At 59.6% G+C, this 20083-nt stretch overlaps 3 protein-coding genes across 4 annotated transcripts; 1 reads left to right on the plus strand and 2 right to left on the minus strand.

The window, feature by feature from the left end:
* Positions 1 to 302: 302 nt before the first annotated feature.
* ZBTB17 (zinc finger and BTB domain containing 17) lies at positions 303 to 10522 on the minus strand. Its single transcript, XM_036396397.2, has 16 exons — positions 10408 to 10522; positions 9045 to 9143; positions 8482 to 8593; positions 6631 to 6837; positions 6301 to 6477; positions 5706 to 6041; positions 5113 to 5351; positions 4879 to 5021; positions 4130 to 4430; positions 3425 to 3512; positions 2860 to 2976; positions 2664 to 2784; positions 2356 to 2486; positions 2066 to 2281; positions 932 to 1021; positions 303 to 681 (listed from the first exon to the last, which is right to left on the minus strand). Exons 2-16 carry the CDS (start codon positions 9048 to 9050, stop codon positions 404 to 406), a joined length of 2562 nt encoding a protein of 853 aa, XP_036252290.1. The 5' UTR covers positions 9051 to 9143; positions 10408 to 10522; the 3' UTR covers positions 303 to 403.
* Positions 10523 to 12715: 2193 nt separating this feature from the next.
* Positions 12716 to 13632, minus strand: HSPB7 (heat shock protein family B (small) member 7). Of its 2 annotated transcripts, none has more exons than XM_036396297.2 (3): positions 13360 to 13632; positions 13139 to 13275; positions 12716 to 12920 (listed from the first exon to the last, which is right to left on the minus strand). In XM_036396297.2, exons 1-3 carry the CDS (start codon positions 13412 to 13414, stop codon positions 12735 to 12737), a joined length of 378 nt encoding a protein of 125 aa, XP_036252190.1. In that variant the 5' UTR covers positions 13415 to 13632; the 3' UTR covers positions 12716 to 12734. The 2 variants fall into 2 exon arrangements, with proteins under 2 accessions (XP_036252190.1, XP_036252192.1); XM_036396299.2 differs by having other exon boundaries at positions 13139 to 13272; positions 13360 to 13613.
* On the plus strand, positions 13413 to 19151 carry CLCNKA (chloride voltage-gated channel Ka). The gene is given in 21 exon segments (XM_054517177.1): positions 13413 to 13541; positions 14025 to 14106; positions 14184 to 14312; positions 14413 to 14541; positions 14646 to 14785; positions 14874 to 14951; positions 15041 to 15119; positions 15191 to 15316; positions 15426 to 15510; positions 15579 to 15680; positions 16303 to 16318; positions 16320 to 16388; positions 16473 to 16634; positions 16712 to 16781; positions 17190 to 17300; positions 17416 to 17629; positions 17711 to 17844; positions 18417 to 18508; positions 18587 to 18670; positions 18780 to 18866; positions 19101 to 19151. Coding segments are annotated over 21 exon segments (2157 nt in total). The 3' UTR covers positions 19140 to 19151.
* Positions 19152 to 20083: the final 932 nt, after the last annotated feature.

The following is a 20083-nucleotide window of genomic DNA, read 5'->3' on the forward strand; positions in this document are numbered from 1 at the left end:
TACCCCCAAACAGGGGCAGCTCCCTGCCTCCACACCCCTCCCTCAGTGGAGGTCAGCATGGGAGAGTCTTTTGGGGCTTTACCCCAAAAATCCCCATCGGCTGTTCTGGGTGGGGTTGGAAACCTTAACCCACCGGTTTTATCCTTTATCATCTCATCTGTCCCTGCTCTCCATCTACATCACACTCTCAGCAGTAACTGGAGTATTGCAGTGTCCCCCACTGGGCTCCAGCTCTGCAGGAACCCCACAACATCCCCTGGTGGGGGGGGTGAACCCGCAGCTCCCTCCCCGAGCAGCAACCCTTACAAAATACTGCATTTTATTCCATCTCTTTCCTTCCAGAAATACACTTTTTACACCATTTCCGAGCTGTCTCTTAAATAAAGGCTGGGCGGGGGCGGGGTCACTCGGGGGCCGGGGGCGGCCCCTCGGCCGGGGGGGCCGGGGCAGCGGCCGGGGGCGGCTCGGGGCCGTCGCGGGGGCGGAACAGGAGCTCCCCGGCGGGGATGACCTGCTCTGCCGGCCAGCCCGCCGCGCCGTAGGGCTGGTAGAAGTCGGGCTCCGCCTGGAACATGACGAGCGCCTGGGCCGTGTGGATGCGCACGTGCTGTGCCAGGCTGCTGGCGTCCAGGAACTTCTCCCCGCAGGAATCGCAGGCGTAAAGGATCTGCGTGTTGGGGTCTGCCGGGGGAGAGAGAAACACACACACACACCCAAATGGGCGAGGCTCGGGGGTGCTGGGATGGTGGAGGAAACAGATTTGTAGAAAATTCTACAAATCTGCATTCAAATTCCACAGGATGGGAGCTGCCGGCCCGTGCCGGTATTCCCAGAGGTGCTGGGGTGGTGGGATGGGAGGAGCCAGCCCCGTATTTCCAGTGATTCAGGGGTGGTGGGATGGGAGGAGCCAGCCCGGTATTCCCGGTCTCACCTGCCTCCTGCACCTGCTTCACCGCTTTGGTGATCTCAGCTTTAAGTGCTTCGGTCTCATCCGCCGTCACCGCGGCTGCCACGGGCACCACTGCAGAACAGGGGGGACAGGGACATTAGGGGGGACAGGGACATTAGGGGGGACAGGGACATCGGGGGGGCCTGGCTGGGCAGGAATTCCCCTCTGGCCATGGCTCCTGCCCAGTGCTGAGGTTGGGAGCGGCTCCACTGGGATGTGAGGCTGCCCAGACTCGGGTGCTGCCCCCTTGGATAAATCTCCAGAGCCTTTGGGGGCTCCAGGACCTCCAAGCTGCACCCCATGGAAAAGCCTCAAACTGCCCCCCTGCAAATGAATTTCCCTTTTGGGGTGACCCTTGGGCCCCTCGAACTGCACCTCATGGATGAACCTCCCTTCCAGGACGGCCCCAAGGCAGCCAAGCTGCTCCCCAGGGTTAAGCTTCCCCTCTGGAAGGGCTCCAGGGATCCCCTAGGCTGCCCCTCACAGAAAAATCTCATTTTCAGGGTGTCTCTTGGAACCCTAAGCTGCTCCTTGGAGATCCAGCCCCCTTTTAGGACAGGCCTGGGATGCCCAAGCTGCATCCCATGGACAAGTTTCCCTTTTATGCTGGCTCCTGGGAGATGCCACCTCTAGAGTGCCACCTCTTTATGGAGGTGGCAACATCTCTATAAATTAACCTCATCTTTGTGACAGTTCCAGGGGACCTCCAACTGCCCCCCACAGATAAGTTTTCCTTTTGGGGTGGCTCATGGAACACCCAAGCTCCTCTCCAGGGACAAAATCTCCCTTTTGGGATGGCATCTGGGACCTCCAAGCTGCCCCCAATGGATAAACCTCTTTTTCAGGACACCTCCAAGACCCCCAAGCTGCATTCCCATGGGTAAATTTCCCTTTTGGGAAGCCACCTGAGTCCCCTAAGGTGAACCCCCATAAATGAATCTCCCTCTGGGGACAACCCTGGGACGAGCCAGCTGCTCCCTATGGATAAGGTTCCATTTCAGGACAACACCAGGACCTCCCAGCTGTAACCCCCCTCTAACCTTCCCCTCTGGATGGCTCCCAAGCTGCCCCCCATGGATGAACTCCCTCTGGGAACCCCATGGGCCCCTCGCTCACCCGTGAGCTGCGTGACAGCGGTGGCAGCCAGCGCCTCGGTGGCCAATGTCACCATGTCATCGGACGCCACCGTGACGATGTTGACCTCGTCGCCCTCCTCGGGCTCCAGGATTTTGATGCCAGCCTTGCCCTGGTGCACGGTCTTCACGTGGGAGCGCAGGTTGTCCACGCGGTTGAAGCCACGCCCGCACTTGTCACACAGGAAGGGCTTCTCCCCTGGGAGAGGACAGGGAACGGGTGGGTGAGGGGGCGATGCCCGGGGGCGGTGCAGGGCTCTGGGAGATACCCACCTGTGTGGATGATGATGTGCTTGGACAGGTCACCCACGTTGACAAAGGCTTTGTTGCAGACGGTGCATTTGTGGGGCCGGATGTTGTCGTGGTGACGGATGTGGTTGGCCAGCTGGCTCGACTGGACGAACCTTGGGGAATGAGACCATGGTAACCACAACCCTGGTATCGCCCTGGCACCTCCACCCTCCCTCCAGAGAATGGCATCTGGCTGGGAACAGCAAGTGGAGGTGCCCCCTGATATTCCAGCAGCAGCAAAGTGGTGGAATACTGGAATATCTGCCAGCATTCCCAAGGGGAATCCTCACCTCTTCCCACAGCGCTCGCACACGTAGGGCTTCTCCCCGGTGTGCTGGCGCACGTGGGCGATGAGGGAGCTCGCCTGGGTGAAGGCCTTCCCGCAGATCAAGCACTGGCACGGCTTCTCTCCTGGGGAAGCACAGGAGAAGGTGGGTGGGGAGCACGAGGGGCAGGAGAACCCTGGGGGCAGGAGCGGGTCCGTACCGGTGTGGATGCGGACGTGGCGCTGCAGCGCGCCGGGGTCGGCGAACTGGCGCTGGCAGTGCACGCACACGTACGGCTTCTCCCCGCTGTGGATCCGCAGGTGCCGCTTCAGGTTACCTGGGAGCAGGGCAGATTGAAGCACACCAGATCCTCCTCCCCCTTCCCAGAGCCCCAGAAGCTCCCTCGGAAAGGCCTGGTGCTGTTCAGGGAGCAGGGATCGAGGGAAGTTGGCTGCACCCTGCCTGGGATCGGGCAGTAACGTGGAAGTGGAGAGAGCTAGGACAAGCACCCAGTGTTTGAGGAGATCAAAAGACTCCACTGGGATCATTCCAACCCTCTGGCTCTGCAGCAGGCTGAGAGCAGAAGGGAGGAGACATCCCCATCTCCCTTCCAGGGTGTGGCTCCATGGGGAAAACCAGGAATTCATGCAGCACAACCACGGCACCATAAAGCCGGGATGAAATCCTTCCTCTGGCTCTGATCCAGCCCTGGAATACTCCCTGCTCCCCCCAGACCATCTAAGTCCCATTATTCAGCTCCTCAGCCCCTCTCTCCCCTGTGTTACCTGACGTGGTGAACTGCTTCCCGCACTCCCGGCACTTCAGGGGCCCATCTGCGATGTGGATCTTCAGGTGAGCCTTCAGATTCCCCACCTGGGGATGGAGCACGGGATGGAGAGAGCCCCAAACCACCTCATCTCCCTTCAGAGCAACCCAAATCCCCGTGGATCCCTTTTGGAGAGGCCTCTAGGACCTCCAAGCTTCACCCCATGGATAAACCACTCCTTCCAAGCTCCAAGACCCCTAAGCTGCATCCCATGGATAATCCACCCTTTCTGCTCTGGGACCCCCAAATACACCTCATGGATACACCACCATCCCAGGACCACTGTGAATACTCCAAACTGCATCCTATGGATAATCCACCCTTTCTGCTCTGGGACCCCCAAATACACCTCATGGATACACCACCATCCCAGGACAGCTCTGGGACCCCCAAACTGCATCTCATGGATAATCCACCCTTTCAGGACTACTCTGGGACCCCTAAATACACCTCATGGATACACCACCATCCCAGGACCACTGTGAATACTCCAAACTGCATCTCATGGATAATCCACCCTTTCAGGACTACTCTGGGACCCCTAAATACACCTCATGGATACACCACCATCCCAGGACCACTCTGGGAACTCCAAACTGCATCCCATGGACAAATCTCCCTTTCCGAGACCACGCTGGCCCAGCTTCCCCGCTCCCCAGCACACCTGGTTGAACTTCTTGTCGCAGTGGGGACACTTGTGCTCCTTGTCGGTGTCATGGGTCTCCAGGTGGCGCATCTTGGAGGTGGGGTCGGAGAAGGAGCGCCCGCAGTAGTCGCACTGGTAGGGCTTCTCCCCGCTGTGCACCAGCTGGTGCCGCTTCAGGTTGCCCGAGGTGGTGAAGAGCTTGCCGCAGTCCTCGCAGCGGTAGCGGGCCTCACCCGTGTGCCGCTTCTTGTGCAGGTTCAGCAGGCTGATGAGCCGGTAGCTCTTCCCGCACTCCTCGCAGCCGTACGGCTTCAGCGGGCTGGCATGGGGGGCAATGTCACACCCAGCACCGGGGTCTCACTGCCCCCAGTGTGAGTGTCACTCCAGCCAGACCCAAGAATCACAGAATGCTTGGGTTGGGAGGGACCTCCAAGCTCATCTTGTTCCACCAGACCCCACATGCCATTAGACCAGGTTGTTCCAAGCCCCATCCAACCCTGAACACTTCCAGGCATGGGAGTCCATGAAACAACATAAATTTGGACAATGCTCCCAGACACAAGATAGGATTCTGATGGTGTCTGTGCAGGGCCAGGAGTTGGACTTGATCCCTGTGGATCTCTTCCAGCTCAGGACTACTCTGTGACAGAGGCAAAAAACCAAGTCTCCACCCAGTTATCCCAACACACCAGTGGATTTCCAAAGGATTCGACCATTCCCAGCACACCTCACATTTTTCAGGTGTCTTTCCCTGGCTCCACCCATACCTGTGTGTCTTCTCGTGGGCCTTGCAGGCGGCCGGGTCGGAGAAGGCCTTGTTGCACTCCCTGCACGAGAAGGGCTTCTCTCCGGTGTGGATCCGGATGTGCCGCTTGAAGTTCCCGGTGTGGGTGAACTCCTTCCCGCAGTCCTAGGGATGGAGGGACAGGCACTGTCACCCTGCTGTCCCCAAGGCACCCGGTGGCACCCGGAGCTCTGCCCAGGAGCCCGGCTGGCCTCACCTCACACTTGTGTGTGACGGAGCCGTAGGCCTTGGACTCGGTGCGGTCGCTGTAGGTGCCGGAGCGCAGCAGCCGCGGCTCCCCTGAGTTCTCCTGCCCGGAATCTGCGCTTCCTGACTCGTTATCCTCAGCATTTTCCCCATTCTCCAGCTGGGGAGGCTCCTCCTTGGGGACTTTACCCTCATCTTCCTCCTCCACTATCATCTCCCCCTCTTCCTCCTTCCTTTCCAGCTTCATCTCTGCAGGACGGTAGAAAATGGGGGTGCTCAAATTTGGGAGTGGCAGCAGAGGCACAAATCCACCTGTATTTCCTAACCTAAGGAGACTGGGATTAGGCATCCTCTGTCCCCAGAGAAATCACAGAAACATCTGGAAGGGAAGTGAAAGCTCATCCATCATCACCTTTGCCTGTAATCACTTTGAATTTGCAGGTGATTAGCCCTAAATTCCCAAAGCCTGTGCAGGCAGAGAATTTTCCAAATCTCCTCACTATGCTCCAGAACAACTGCTCCCAGAGGACCCATGCCTCACAAAACTCACACTCACACAATGAATTCCACAGATAAGGAGGGCTCAAGCCCTGCCCAGCTCACCTGCGAGGCTGCCGCTGCCCACGGCGCTCTCCGACGGCTGCGGGAGCCCGGGAACGTCGGCCTTGGGATCCTCCTGGATGGCAGCGCCCGTCCCTGAGAGCGCTGCAGTGTCAGGACAGGGCGTGCTGGGGGTGACAGCAGGAGCCAGGCTGTCACCCCTCGCTGGTTCCCCTTCCTGGCCAGCCGGCTGCTCCGCAGGCACCTCAGGCTGAGCCGCGGCCTCCGGCTTCTCCTCCTTCCCCTCGCTGTCAGGAGCGGCTGCTTTGGCTTTGTCAGACTCCCCCAGAGCTTCTGCCACCACCGATGTCTTGACATCAGCTGGGACCTTGTCGGCTTCTGCGAGGGAACAGGAGAAGCCATCCAGCTGCTGCTGCCAGCAGGATTCCCAAATCCCACCAAATTCACAGAGCAGCAATTTTTCAACTGCTGGTGCTGCCCAAGAGGATCAAACCCCATCCAGGTGTACCAGATGCACCCAGGAAATGCATTTGCAAGGTGGCCAAGGAGCATAAGTGGATAAATTTTGGACTGCATGAAGCACAAGTAGGTAAATCTTGACTTTGCCTGGGTGAGGGGAAGCCAGGAGGGTACGTACCGATCTCGGGGGGTTGCTGGGGATTTTCTGGGGGCACAGAGAGAGATTTGAGTGCGTTGCAAGCACTGACGATCTCCTGCATCTGCAGGAAACCTGCCACGGCCAGCACATCCTCCACGTTGTCAGGGCTCAGGCTCAGCTTAGCCGTGTACATGAACTCCAGAACCTGGCCCAGGCCTGCAGGAGAGGTCACACAACCAGAAATGAGCCCTCATCCCCTCATTCCTTTATTCTGACACACTCAACATAACAAGCTCCCTCGAAGCCTGAGCACAGAACTGTGTTGTTTGAGGAGCTGGGAGGGATCCTGGACATAAACCCCAGGCCTACCTGCAGCATTGCTGATGTCCAGGTGCACCACATCCTTCTGGTCCACAAAGAGCATGCGGAAGTAGTCGCTGCAGGCGGCCAGCACGGCCTTGTGGGCCTTGAAGTCGATGCCGTCCACCACGAAGGTGCAGTCGCAGAGCAGCCCCAGCTGCCGCTGCTGGTTCAGCTGCTCCAGCACCTGCTGGCTGTGCTGCGGGAAATCCATGGCTGTGGGAGGGAAAAAACACCAAGGCCTGGGGGTGAGGTGTGTGGTGAAACCTCTGAAGGGGTCGTGGAGGAGGAGAGATCACAAAACATAAGCTCGCTGCACAAAAACTTGAATTTCAGCTCCTCTCCTGGCTAAATCCAACCCCAAACCCTCTCCTAGAACAGCCACAACTCCAGCACAGGGCTAGAAGGAGTTGAGGGAACAGCCACGATGGTTTTAGCAACCATGACAATGTTCAGAACACAGCTGTTGCTCCTCAGCTGGCCCAAGCAGCGAGCAGGAGCCTTGTCACCTCTGCAGACACGAGTGCCATCGTCCCTCCTCTGTGTCACAGCTCCTGCCAAGGCCACAGCATGGGAGTGTTCATCCAAACCTTCCAGCTCCTGCACTTTCAGCTGCTCATGTCACGATAAGGAGGAATTTTTATATTTTATTCTGTCTTTGGAGGGAGTTCTCCACGCCTGGAGCACAGCTCTGCCTAAGGAATGCTGCAAATTGCTGGAAACATGGCAAAACCCCAATTTTCCAGCAGGTCCTTGTCAGCAAAGTGCCACACTGTGGATTTTCTCCTGAGCTGCATCCGCAGGGTGAATGAAGGGCTTTCACTTGGCTTTGTCTTCCAACAATGATTCCGGTGCTGAAGGGATTGTTTCAAGGGATTAGCAAGGAGTGGGGAGAAAGAAAACAGGGACTATCCAGTTATTGTTCATGCAGGAAGTCCCCAAAGCTCTGGATGCTGGAGCAGGAAGGTCACAGCTGGGCAAACACTCCTGGATTCCATGCTTGGTGTCTCTGAAAGTTTCCAGCCCATGGAAGTTGTTTTTCCACTTCATCACCTCTTAAATCAGGAGTTTCCAGTCAGGAAGAAGGGAAAGGTTTGGATCCACAACACCAGGCACTTCCAGCTCCTGCTCCTTCCAGCAATCAGTGGTCAGAGGGAGCCTCCTCCTGTCAGCTGTGGGTGCCAGCAACACTCAGGGAAGGATCTCCCTCCCAGGGATTCACTCAGCTTCCACAGGCATCCCCTTCCAGCGTGGATGAGAGGCCAGGACCTCTCTGACAGCGTTGGCTCACACACAGAGAGAGGAAGTTCCACTCCATTCTGTCGTTGCACTGAACTCCCTGCCCTGGCTTTCCCCCAGCCCTCCAAACTCGCCCAGCCTGTCCCAAAATACATCCCTGACAGCCAGAAAAAAACCAGTACTTGGGTCAAGATACTGCACAGCATGGCCCAGTGTGGTTTGCAAAGCTCTGGAGAAAAGGGGGAGCATTTTCCCTGCAGGGTAAACAAGGCTGTGTTCTGTGCTTGCAGACCTGAGGAATCCTGACAGTTCCATGCACTAAAAGGGTATTTTGGGGAATTTGTGGGAGGCATTTAGCATCTGAACGATGATGTTTAATGTTCCAGGATTGGACTTGTCTCAGCTTTGCTCCCCAGCTTTGAGAAGGAAGTAAAAACCCAGGAAACTCAACTCTTCCCCAAAAAACCTTCCAGTTTTCTGTGGTCTCCCCTGTAATGTCACGTGCTCTCTATACCCACACCCAGCAGCCAATGTCACCTTTACCCACTAAAACCCCTGACTCTGAGGTTTAACAATCCCAAACACCTGGCCCCAACCCCCAGGAGTGGTGCCCGAGCTCACCCTTGTGCTGCAGGGAGCAGAGATACCCAGAGGATCGAGGGCCAGAGGGTTGAGTCTCTCCTGCAGAGATTTCCCCTTTCCAGGTGTTCAGGTCAGTCTCTACGCAGCCATCCTGGGAAAAATGGGATGGAAAAACTCAATTTTAAACCTCCAGTCTTGGGTGCTGAAGGTGCAAAATCCCTGATGCAGGACTGGGCATTCTCTGATTTCCCCTCAGAGGAGACAGTTCCCCTCCTGACCTCTCCCCGACGAGGTTATTGAGTCTCTCATTATCCAATTAATCCTGCAGAAGTTCATTATGAGCCCACCCACACCCTCCACACAGATAAATACAGCAGCTGCAGGCCCAGGGAGCTTCCCACGCCAGCTCTGCTAAGCACTCTCGCTAATTAGCAGCATTACCTCTCCCCTTCCCTGCCACATGAATATCTACCTTTTAAAAACCCCCAAACCTCCCTGACTTGTTAAAAACAGTGAGTTAAACACTGCTTTTCCAGGCTGTCACCACCCAGCCATCCATGCTGGGAGGATGAAAGGGAAGAGGGGGTTTGTTTCCTACCCACCGTCATCTCCCGCCTCGTGCGTCAGCTCGGGGAACAGCGCGGCCCCAACCCTCGCTGCCTCTGCCCACAGGGCTCTGTCCTCATTTCCAGCAACGGATCCTGCAAGGGTTTTCATGAAAAAAGTCAAGTCTGGAGCTGATCTGAGCAGAGCAGCTCCACAGCACAATAATAATACGGATCATGGAACAGGGAAGGGCTGCAGAGCTTGTGGTCGGAAGCGGAAGGCGAGCTGTGAGAGGGGAAATGATCACAAAGAGGAAAAAAATGTGGTGAAAAGGAAAAAAAATGAGAAAGACACGAGGAGAGGGACATCCTGGACCTCCCCACAGGGAACAGACCTCCTGAGGACACCTTGGTTATTTGGATTTCAGGCTTATGGATGTGCTGGCGCTGCTCTGGACACTAAGACATCACCTGAGCCTGAGATCTGCCCTGAAACCCCTCCTGTGCCTGCAGCACCAGGGATGACCAGCCCTTGTCTCCTCGGGGAAAAACACCCTTTGGAATGCTGGCTGAGTGCTGGAATCTCGGGAGAAGCCTCTGATGCAGAAACAAAACTAAGGAAACGCGGCTGGTCCAGGAAATGTGTCACCCCGTGCTGGCCCGCAGAGGGCACGGACAGCCACGAGGGGCTGTCACCTCGCCAGAACGCCAGGACGGGGAAAAATCGCGTTTTCCTTGCGGTTTCCCCGTCCCTGAGGTGCGGGGATGTGGCTGGCGCTGGCTCGGGGATGTGACCCCCAACATCACGAGGATCTTTGGGTGGCCCGAGGGGACGGTGATGCCCAAGCCCGGGGGATACACGGGGCCCGGGGGACACACGGCTTCGTCCATGGCCTCGCCCCGAGTCACCTCACGGCTGGGGAGGGACACAGCGGACAGGGACACCTCGGGAAGGGGGTGCGACCAGGAGCCCCTCCGTGCCCTCACGACAAGCACGAGCCCCCTGCTCCCCTCACGACATCCAGAAGCCCCATTCCCCTCACGACAGCCCCCGCTGCCCCTCACGACAGCCACCAACCCCCATTCCCCTCACGACAACCAGGAGTCCCCCGCTCCCCTTGCAGCAGCCAACAAGCCCTGCGATATCCGGCAGTCCCTCGTTCCTATCGCGACAAGCCCCCGTTCCCCCCACGGCGGCCGGCAGCGCCCCGTTTCCCAGGGCCCGCCAGCAGGACCGCCCCCCCCCCCCCCACAGCCTGCCCTCAAAGAACCGGGGCCGCGCACGGGGTGACCCCCAAAGCGGCTCCGTTGCCCCACAGGCAGCGAGCCAGGCCGCAGCCTCCTCCCCTCCCAGCGCCCGTGTCCTACTCAGCCCTCTCCCCAGCCCCTCCAGCGCTCTCCCGGGGCCCCCGTGCCGCACCTGCCATGCCGGGCCCGGCGGGGCCTCACCCGCGGCCCGCGGCCCTCACCGTGACACCGACCAGACAAAGGGCGCCGCCATCTTGGCGCCGGGCGGAAGCGGCGTCGCCCCGGCCCGCCCAGCGGCGGCGGCGTCACTGCGCATGCGCGGCGGGGCACGGTCACCTTCCCGCCCCTTCCTGCCGCAGAGGCGCCGCCATGACTGGGGGGGGGGCGGTGCTGAGTGGCCCAGAGGGACCTTGAGGGGCCATGAGGGACAGAGGGGGGTTATGAGGGTCCTTGAGGGACCGACAGGAGCCCAGAGGATCCATGAGGGGCTGAGGGGATCCGTGAGGGGCCAAGGGGAGGCCAAGCGCAGCTGTGAGGCTCGATGGTCCCAGTACCAGCTCCACTGCCATGTTCTTTGCCAGCTGTGTTGCCAGCCACAACATCGCCCCTGCTTAAACACCCCCGAGGTGGTGAATCTGCCGCTGTCCCAGTGCCTGACCACCCACCGTGAAGGAATTCTTCGTATATCTAACATAAACCTCTCTTGCCACAACTTGATGCCGTTCCTCTTTTCCTGTCACTTGTTCTCTTGGCTTCATCAGTTCATCAGGGAGAAGGTTCCCTGTTGTGGGAAATAATACAACTTTCCTAACTAATTTTTAATTAGTTGTTTTAATTAATTGTGAGCAGCACCCACTTTTGGCCAGTACTGGTTAAGTTTCTACACAGACTCTTGTTACCGAGATCATTATTCACTAAAACCTTAAGTTTGTTAAAACTAACCCTGACAAGCTTCAATAAAGCGAAAAGTATTCGAAGATTGGATGGCTGAGATCTTAAATTTATGGTCCGGATCTTAAATTTATGGTACTTCAAGGACATTGGAGTAACCTGAAAATACAGAGGATGTTAAGGCCTAAAAAGCTGGAGAAGATGATAAAAGCACAATAGAAATCAATAAGAGGACAGCATGCTAATTAATTAAGAGAATTATGTGACCTAGAACCAATGAACATTAATTTATTTGTTTGCTTAAAATGTATAAATAAGTGGAAAAGTTTTATATGGGCTACAAGGGTACCCTCGATCCCCTTGTCCAGAGCATTGATAAAGAGTTTAAACACGTCCCAACAAACTGCTTTTCTCCCCAGCTTTCCTGCCACGAACGAGCTGCTGTGGGCTGTGTTTGGGGCCGGGCTGAGCCTGCCCTCCGCCCTCTGCTCATCTCCCCTGTCCCAGAGCCATTCGGGCAGAAATAGGGCAGAAATAGGGCGGTTTTCCCATTTCCGTCCTCCTTTCCCCGCACCTCCCTGGGCCAGGGCCGCTAGATGGCAACCAGCGACCGCCGCTGGGCCCCGGGCTGGCTCCGGCCGCAGCAGCCGCGTCCCCTGCCCGGGGCCCGACGGGTGCTGCCCTCCCCGGCTCCCCGAGCCTTCACCACCTCGGCCATCACCGCTTTCAGCCCTTTCTGCCGCAGGGGGATTGCCCTGGGCGCCGTGCCTGGGCCGCTGCCAGGCTGCTGGAGGCAGTCACGGGCGGAGCAGCAACACGAGCCGGGCTGTGTAGCCATAAACAGGAGCTGCTGCCCCAGCGGGCGCCTCGCTGTTGTGGGTACACACAGGGACACAGGGACACAGGGACAGCCAGGCCCTTCCTCCCCCAGAACGAGCGCTTGGCTTTGGGGCCGGCATCCCGGCCTTGGGGCATCCCCAGGGTGCTGGGGGACGGTGGGCGAGGGTGGGCGAGGGGAGGAGGAGGAGGAGGAGGAGGAGGGTTTGGTGCCCTTCCAGGTGGGTCGGCAGCCGGACAGCTGAGGGAATGGCTCTGAAATAGAGCTTCAGGGAAGAAATGAGTCACCCCGGGCTGGAAATAAACAGGGCAGCGGGCGCCCGAGCGGCTCCTGGTGAGGGTTTTTGTGGGGATGGCAGAATATCCCTTACCGAGACACCCCTCGGGTCTGAACCTGCGCCCCTTTTTGAGGGTAAAGCATCAGGGAAACGTCAAAAAATGGAGAAGGCGGCAGTCGGACGTTCTCAATAATTTATCCCAAGCTCTATATACAAAGACAAGCTCTGGCAGAGGGTTGGGAAGGGAACCTGGCTCCCGGCAGGACTCTTGGCACGCTGGATCTCCCCCCTCAACACGCGCCAGCTAAAAATTGCCGGAGCTGGGACTCCCCTCCGGAATTTCTCCGGCGGGTGATGGGATGCGTTCAGCACAGGTCTGACCCCACTCTGGAGGGAGCCTTCCCATTCCCTACCCCACATCCCACTTCCTTCCCAAACCACCCATTTAATTAGCGAGGAGGAAGGAGAGGGGGGAAAGGAGCCCCCCGACCCCTCAGATCTTGATCTCAGTCCGGAAGGTTTGCTGGACGTGCTCGGAGTGTTTGGCCGGGCGGCGCTGAGCCCGGATGGTCAACATCCCATTGTCCCCCAGCGAGGACGACACGGACGTGGGGTCCACATCTTCAGGCAGCTGGCACTTGTGGGTGAAGGTGTTCATGACGGTGCCATCCGTGGCCAACTGGGAGAAATGAATGGGTGAAAAGAGGCGATTTTGGGGTGCAAACAGAATGGGGACTCATTATTCCCCATTATTAATTAACGGTGAATTAAACCCCCCTGGGGTTGTGGTCGCAGCTGTTTGGAAATTGGATGGGAGCTGGGCGGTCCCCACACCCCCAGTGAGGATTTCGGGGTCCCCCGCTTTGGGGGTGAGCAGGGAAGGGAGGGAGCACCCACCTTCTCGGCGTGTACCTCGATCTGGTTGTTGGAGGTGGTGACGATGATGTCCTCGGGCGCGAAGTCGCTGACGTCCACCGTGAATTGATAGGTGTTCCCCAGGGTCTTCACCACGCCCGTGTTACCGGGGCGAGCTGCTGGGCAGGGTTTGGAGGGGGTCACAGCCACGGCTTGCCGAGGATCCCCCCCCAAATGCCTCCCCGGGTGTGCCCCAAACTCACCTGGGAACCCCAAGGTCTCCCCGTGGGGCCGGACGAAGCTCCCGAAAAGCTCCATGGTGCCGGCGGGCGAGGATTTCACCTTCAGCCGCCGCTTGCCCCCACCTGCGACCCCCAGCTCCCGCCGGGGGGATGAGCGGAACCCCCTTCCTCGCTCTCCTCCCGGCGAAGGCGACGCCGGATCGGTTATTTCGGGATATTTCGGCTTGACGAGCTTTTTAAAGCCTCGTTAAGGCTCCCGGCCGCCTGCCAGACCTCTCGTAAAACCGGCTAAATTTAGGTCTTGCGCCGGAGACGGTGGAAATTTTTCCCCTCTCCGTTCCCCCCCCAGCTCAACGCCATGGAATGCGATGCCTATTATTAAGGAATAATCATGATAATTAATTAAAACACTTATTAAATCCTCCCCGCCGCGGGATGTACGTTGGGACTGGGAGCTGGAGGGTGGCGGAGGGGGGAGGAAACCCGGCTCGCTCCGGCCCGAGCGGGTCCGTCGGATTCGTCAAGGTCGTTTTTAATGAGCTCGTTTGCAAACTCAGTCGGGCAGCGGAGGCCGAGGCGGGAGGACGGTCAGGGGTGCTACAAAAAAGGGGGTGCGGTCCACCTGAAGCGTCCCCGGGATGGAGCGCCCTGTCCCCAGGGGGCTGCGGGGGGAGAAGGAGGAGGAGGAGGAGGAGGAGGAGGTGGAGAGGGTGCTGGTGTCGGAGCACATTTGGAGACCCTGCCCCACCGCCCGGAGAAGGGTCCGAGGTGAGACCTCCACCCAAAAAGGGGGGTTCTGGGGGCGGGGGTTTTGGGGGGTCAGCACCCTGTTTCCCCCCTCGCAGGGTGCTTGGTGTGGGTGAAGCGGCAGCTGTTCCGCGTCGGGGAGGATTGGTACTTCCTCTTCATCCTGGGGGTGCTCATGGCCACCATCAGCTTCGCCATGGACATCATCACCGCCAGGCTCCACGCGGGTAAACGAGGGGCGCCCCGGGGGCTTTTGGGGGCTCACCGAGTATACGGGGGGGGGGTCGTTAGGGGGGTGCAGCTCCCCTCCCGACACCTCTCCTCCAGCCCACACGTGGCTGTACCGAGAGATCGGGGACATCGGGGTGCTCAAGTACCTCTCGTGGACCCTGTTCCCCACGGCACTGGCCGCCTTCTCCACCGGCTTCTCCCAGAGCATCACCCCGCACTCCGGAGGTGAGCCGGCTGCACCCCGACCTCCCTGACTCCCTAAAACGCACCTTTGGTAATGGGGGTAATCCCTAAAATTTGGATCCTGCCCTCCCCCCTCCCACCCCCAGGCTCCGGCATCCCGGAGCTGAAGACCATCCTGATGGGCGTGGTGCTGGAGGACTACCTGGCCATCCAGAACTTCGGAGCCAAGGTGGTGGGGCTGACCTGCACCCTGACGTGCGGCAGCACCGTTTTCCTTGGCAAAGTGGTGAGGGAACCCCTTCTGAACCCCAAAATCCCCGGCGGTTTCAGCTGGTGCCGGGGTGGGGGGGCCGCTCAGCACTGTGTCCCCTCAGGGTCCCTATGTCCACCTCTCCGCCATGGCCGCAGCTTATCTGGGCAAGATGAGGACCACGGTCACCAGGGAATATGAGGTGGGGGTGGCACCGCCCAAAAAATGAACGGAGGGATTTGATTTTGCCCCCAAAAAGTTGGGGTTTTGCCTAACCCCCCCACCTTACAGAACAAGTTCAAGCAGCACGAGATGCTGGTGGCAGCTCAAGCCGTCGGGGTGGCCACAGTCTTTGGGGCGCCCATCAGCGGTGAGGACCCCCCCTAATCCCACCCTGGGCCCCCCTAAACCTCGCCCTGATCTCTTTCCCCGTTTTTCCAGGGGTGCTTTTCAGCATCGAGGTGATGTCCCCCCACTTTGCCGTGCGGGATTATTGGCGCGGCTTCTTTGCTGCCACCTGCGGCGCCTTCATGTTTCGGCTCCTGGCCGTGTTCAACAGCGAGCAAGGCAAGGCAGGGCGGGCAGGATGTGCCCCCTCTTCCCCTTTACCCTCCCCCGGGACATTTTTGGGGTGCTCACCCCAAACCCACACCCTCATTCCTGTCCCCCCTCCCAGAAACCATCGCCGCCGTTTTTAAGAGTGACCTCAAGATTGATTTCCCTTTTGACCTCCTGGAGACCTTCTTTTTTCTGATTTTGGGGTACGGAGGGTCCGGTTTTGGGGTGCTCTCTGTGCTCTGCCTGTGCCCTACCTGCCCTCTCCTCACAGGGCCATCTGTGGGATCGTGGCCTGTGCTTATCTCTTCTGCCAGCGCTGGATGATGGTGGCTGTCAAGAGGAACCGGCTGACGGCCAAGCTCTTGGCCACCGAGTCTGTACTGGGCATCCGTCCATCTGTCTGTCCGCACCCTGCACCCGCTGTGTCCGTGTGTCCGTGCTGTGCAGGCTCTGTGTGTCCCTGTGTCCTTCCCATACACCCTGGCTGTCTGTGTGCCTCCCATGAAGCACCCTGGGTGTCCCTGTGTCCTTCCCATATACCCTGGGTGTCCCTGTGTCCTTCCAATATACCTCGGGTGTCCCTGTGTCCCTCCACCCGTGCACCCTGGGTGTCCCTGTGTCCTTCCCATAGACCCTGGGTGTCCCTGTGTCCTTCCCATACACCCTGGGTGTCCCTGTGTCCCCCACATTCACCCTGGGTGTCCCTGTGTCCTTCCCATACACCCTGGGTGACCCTGTGTCACCCCCATACACCCTGAGGGTCCCTGTGTCCCCTCCCTGCACCCCAAGTGTCCCTATATGCCCTCCATCCACCCTGGGTGGCCATGTGTCCACCCTGTGCATCCATCTGTCCCCACTCCCCGACCCTGGGTGCCCCAATGTCCCCCCATGCACCCTGCTCACTAACCCCATCCACCCTGGGTGTCCCTGGGTCCCTCCTGTATGTCTGTCTGTCTGTCCGTCCCCATGCACCCAGCCCCTGTGTCCCCCTGCAGCAAACCCGTGTACACAGGTGCTGGCCGTGCTGCTCCTCGCCTCCATCACCTTCCCGCCCGGGCTGGGGCAGTTCATGGCCTCCAGGGTGAGTGGGGGGCACTTGGGGCTCCCTGGGGACTCCAAAACCTCCCAGTCGGGGCTCAGGGTGTCCATCTGTCCATCTGTCCAGCTCACCATGAAGGAATATCTCATCTCCCTCTTTGACAACCGCACGTGGGGCGTGCTGGCTGCCAACGCCTCGGGGGTGGCCAAGCCTGGGGGGCTCTGGCAGGAGTGGGACCATCCCTCTGCCACCATCTACGGCACCTTGACCTTCTTCCTGCTCATGAAGGTAACCATGGCTCCCCAGTCCCCAGGTGTGCCCCCCAACATGGTGTCCCCATGAGGTGACCCCCTGTGTCCCCCCAGTTCTGGATGCTGATCCTGGCCACCACCCTGCCCCTGCCAGCCGGGTACTTCATGCCCATCTTCATCTATGGTGAGTCGGGGGCTGGGGGGGACATGGTGGGGACAGCCAGGCTGAGGGGGGCACATGGGAGGGACAGCCAGGCTGGGGGGGCACATGGGAGGGACGGCCAGGCTGGGGGGGCACATGGGAGGGACAGCCAGGCTGGGGGGGACATGGGAGGGACAGCCAGGCTGGGGGGGCACATGGGAGGGACAGCCAGACTGGGGCGGCACATGGGAGGGACAGCCAGCCCAGGGGAGGAGTGCAGGGGGTTCATTCAGCCCTTGGAGTGGGATTCTGGGGGGTGCCCAGCCCTGGAGGGGGGTACAGAGGAGGCATCCAGCTCTGGGACAGCTGCAGGAGAGTGGTCACTCTACCTCCACCATTCTGGGGGGGCCTCCTGGGGTCTCCCTAACTTCCCTCCTCCCCCAATTTTAGGAGCAGCCATCGGGCGCCTGGCAGGGGAGGTGGTGGCCCTGCTCTTCCCACGGGGGCTCCATTCAGAAGGACCCCCACGGTCCATTATTCCTGCTGGCTACGCCCTGGCTGGTGAGTCTGGAGGTGGGGGAGACACCCCCACGGGCAGGGGACACCCCCACGGGCAGGGGACACCCCCACGCGCAGGGGACACCCACCCCCATCCCCTGACCCCGCTCCCCGCCAGGCGCAGCCGCGTTCGCGGGCTCGGTGACCCACGCGGTGTCCACGGCCCTGCTGGTGTGTGAGGCCACCGGGCACCTGGGCCACCTCCTGCCCACCGTGCTGGCCGTGCTGGTGGCCAATGCCATCAGCCAGAAGAACCAACCGTCCTTCTACGACGCCGGCATCATCGTCAAGAAGCTGCCCTACCTGCCCCCCATCCGCAGCCGGCACATCGCGTAAGCCCCTGCCCCAAACCCCACGTTTTGGGGACATTCTCCAGGAAACGATGGAAATTTGGGGGGTTTTGTGCTCGCCAGCTCCTACAGAGTGGTGGTGGAGGAGTTCATGGAGCGCCAGGTGGTGGCCTTGGCCAAGGGGGACGGGTTCCAGGAGGTGCTGGTGGCCTTGGACGCCTCTGCTGATGCTGAGTACCCCGTGGTGGAGAGCACAGGTGGGATGTGGGACCTGGGGGGGCCACTGTCACCATGGGGGGTGGCCAGCGAGTCCCTGGCCCTGTGGTGGCCTTTCTGTGTCTACTCCTACTGTTCCCATGGTGTCCACCCCAGTGCCCACTTGATATTTCCCTGCCATCTCCATGCCTTGCCCATGCTGTCCCTATGGGATGTCCCTGCAGTGTCCCCATGGTGCTCTTACGGTGTCCTTTGTTATTCCCAGGCTGTCCTGTTCCCATTGGTGTCCACATGTTGTACCCTCAATATTGCCATGGTGCCACCTCAGTATTCCCACGGTGTCCCCATGCCATTCCCATACCATCCCCATGGTGTCCCTGTACTCTGTCTATGCTGTCCCCATGCTATTCCCTCCATATTCCCATTCTGTCTCCATGGTGTCCCTGTGGGGTGTTCCCTTGATATTCCCATACTGTCCCCATACCATCACCCTGCTTGTCCCCATGAGATGTCCCCTTAGTGTCCCCAGTACCTCGCCCTGTTATTCCCATACTGTTCCCTTGGTGTCCCCCTGGTACTCCCACACTGTCCCCATACTGTCCCCTCTCTCCAGGGTCCCCCACTCTGGTGGGCACCGTCAGCAGGTCCCAGCTGGTCACCTTCCTCCAGAGCCACAAGCACCCTCAGGCCCCCCAAGGGGAGAAGGTAAATGGGGTGGGGGCACCCTACCACAGCAAAAAAGCTGCTTTTCCACCCTAAAATTAACATGTCACCTTCCTCAAGCTGGCCACCGTGGGGACACTTGGGGACGACTGCACCATCGAGCCCATCATGCTCCAGTTCTCTCCATGGACCTCCCTGCACCAGGTCTGGGGGTGTGAAACACATCCTGGGAGCCCCCCCAGGTCTGTGTCACACTGAGGGGACACAGCGAGGGTGGCTTTGTCCCCACGTGTCCCTCTTGTCCCTTTCCCAGGCCTATCACCTCTTCCAGCTGCTGAAGCTGCAGCGAGTCTTTGTCACCCGCTCTGGGGAGCTGGTGGGAGCCGTGAGCAGGGCAGAGGTGAAAAGGGGGAAAAGAAAGGGGGAAAAGAAAGGGGGAAAAGAAAGGGGGAAAAGAAAGGGGGAAAAGAAAGGGGGAAAAGAAAGGGGGAAAAGAAAGGGGGAAAAGAAAGGGGGAAAAGAAAGGGGGAAAAGAAAGGGGGGAGGAAAGGGGAGCAATGAGGGGAGAAGGGGGTAAAAGGAGAGGGGAAAGTGGGGGGAGAGCCCTCATCCCACCCCCTCTGTCCCCTTCCAGCTGCGGAGAGCAATCGAGGACCTGGCCAACCCCAAGTGATGACGTTTTGGGACCACAGGGGACCCCTCCCCACAGGCGTCCCCCATGAAAAGAGGGGGAGTCCTGACCCCCCCGGCGGTGTGGGGGGTCTGGGCTGGGGGCGTCAGTTGTGCATTAAACCATCAACCCAGCAGTGCTTCCTCCTCCTCTTCCTCCAGCCCTGCTGGTTTCTTTTGAGGGGGTCACCCCCTCCCAAACCCAACAACAACGCTTAAAACCGCCCAAATCACCCCAAAACTGCCCAGGACATGCAGCGAAGTGCTCCAGTCTCTGTGACACCTCCTGTGCCCCCCTTCTAAAATTATCATCACATAATTATCCTCATTTTAATTACTGCAATTAATCAGGGGGTGGGTGTTTAGTGACCCCAAAATCCGGGGGGAATGGGGGGCCGAGTCCCCCCAGCTCTTCGGTGCCCCTGGACGGGGGCACAGCGGGTTTGGGCGGCGCATCGGGCGCTAACGAAGCCGTAATTAAGCCTGGGGGGTTAATTAGGCGCGGCGGGGCAGGTTGGGCAGGGCGGGCATGCCCGGGCCCGGCGCAGGACGGGTGAAGCGGGGTCAGCGCCAGGGAGACACCCCAAAAGTGGGGCAGGAGCTGGGCTGGGCTCCGGGCTGGGCGCTGGGAGCGGGGCTGGGCTGCGGCACCCACGGGAGGAGCGAGGGGAGCAGGGAGGGGTCCGCAGCCCCCGATCTCCCGGGGGTGGTCAGCGAGCAGCACCCCCAGCCCTGCCCGTCACCCCAAAAGCCCCGCTGTCCCCGTGCCTCAGTTTCCCCGTGGCTTCCCCAGCCCGTGGGCTCCTTGCCCGGCCCCGCCCGGGCACACAGGCGACCGGGGGGTGCCAGGGCCAGCCCAGGGTGTCCCCCCCGATCCGGCCCAGCCCGGGGTGTCCCCCAGGATCCGGCCCCTCCCGATCCGGCCCCTCCCGGGCGCCGCCGGACTTT

This window comes from Molothrus ater, chromosome 23 (genome assembly GCF_012460135.2).
Source record: "Molothrus ater isolate BHLD 08-10-18 breed brown headed cowbird chromosome 23, BPBGC_Mater_1.1, whole genome shotgun sequence".
In the NCBI taxonomy this organism is placed as follows: domain Eukaryota; kingdom Metazoa; phylum Chordata; class Aves; order Passeriformes; family Icteridae; genus Molothrus; species Molothrus ater.

What these genes read in the sequence shown, in the direction of transcription:
- ZBTB17 (XM_036396397.2), bottom strand. An exon ending in GGGCAGCGGCAGCCTCGCAG is followed by an intron (nt 5,352 to 5,705) that starts GTGAGCTGGGCA and finishes ACCGTCCTGCAG; the next exon opens with AGATGAAGCTGGAAAGGAAG. An exon ending in CGCTGTCACGCAGCTCACGG is followed by an intron (nt 1,022 to 2,065) that starts GTGAGCGAGGGG and finishes CCTGTTCTGCAG; the next exon opens with TGGTGCCCGTGGCAGCCGCG.
- HSPB7 (XM_036396297.2), bottom strand. Translation starts at nt 13,414, where the DNA reads ATGGAGCTTTTCGGGAGCTTCGTCCGGCCCCACGGGGAGACCTTGGGG. An exon ending in GGAGACCTTGGGGTTCCCAG is followed by an intron (nt 13,276 to 13,359) that starts GTGAGTTTGGGG and finishes AACCCTGCCCAG; the next exon opens with CAGCTCGCCCCGGTAACACG. An exon ending in TCGAGGTACACGCCGAGAAG is followed by an intron (nt 12,921 to 13,138) that starts GTGGGTGCTCCC and finishes CATTTCTCCCAG; the next exon opens with TTGGCCACGGATGGCACCGT.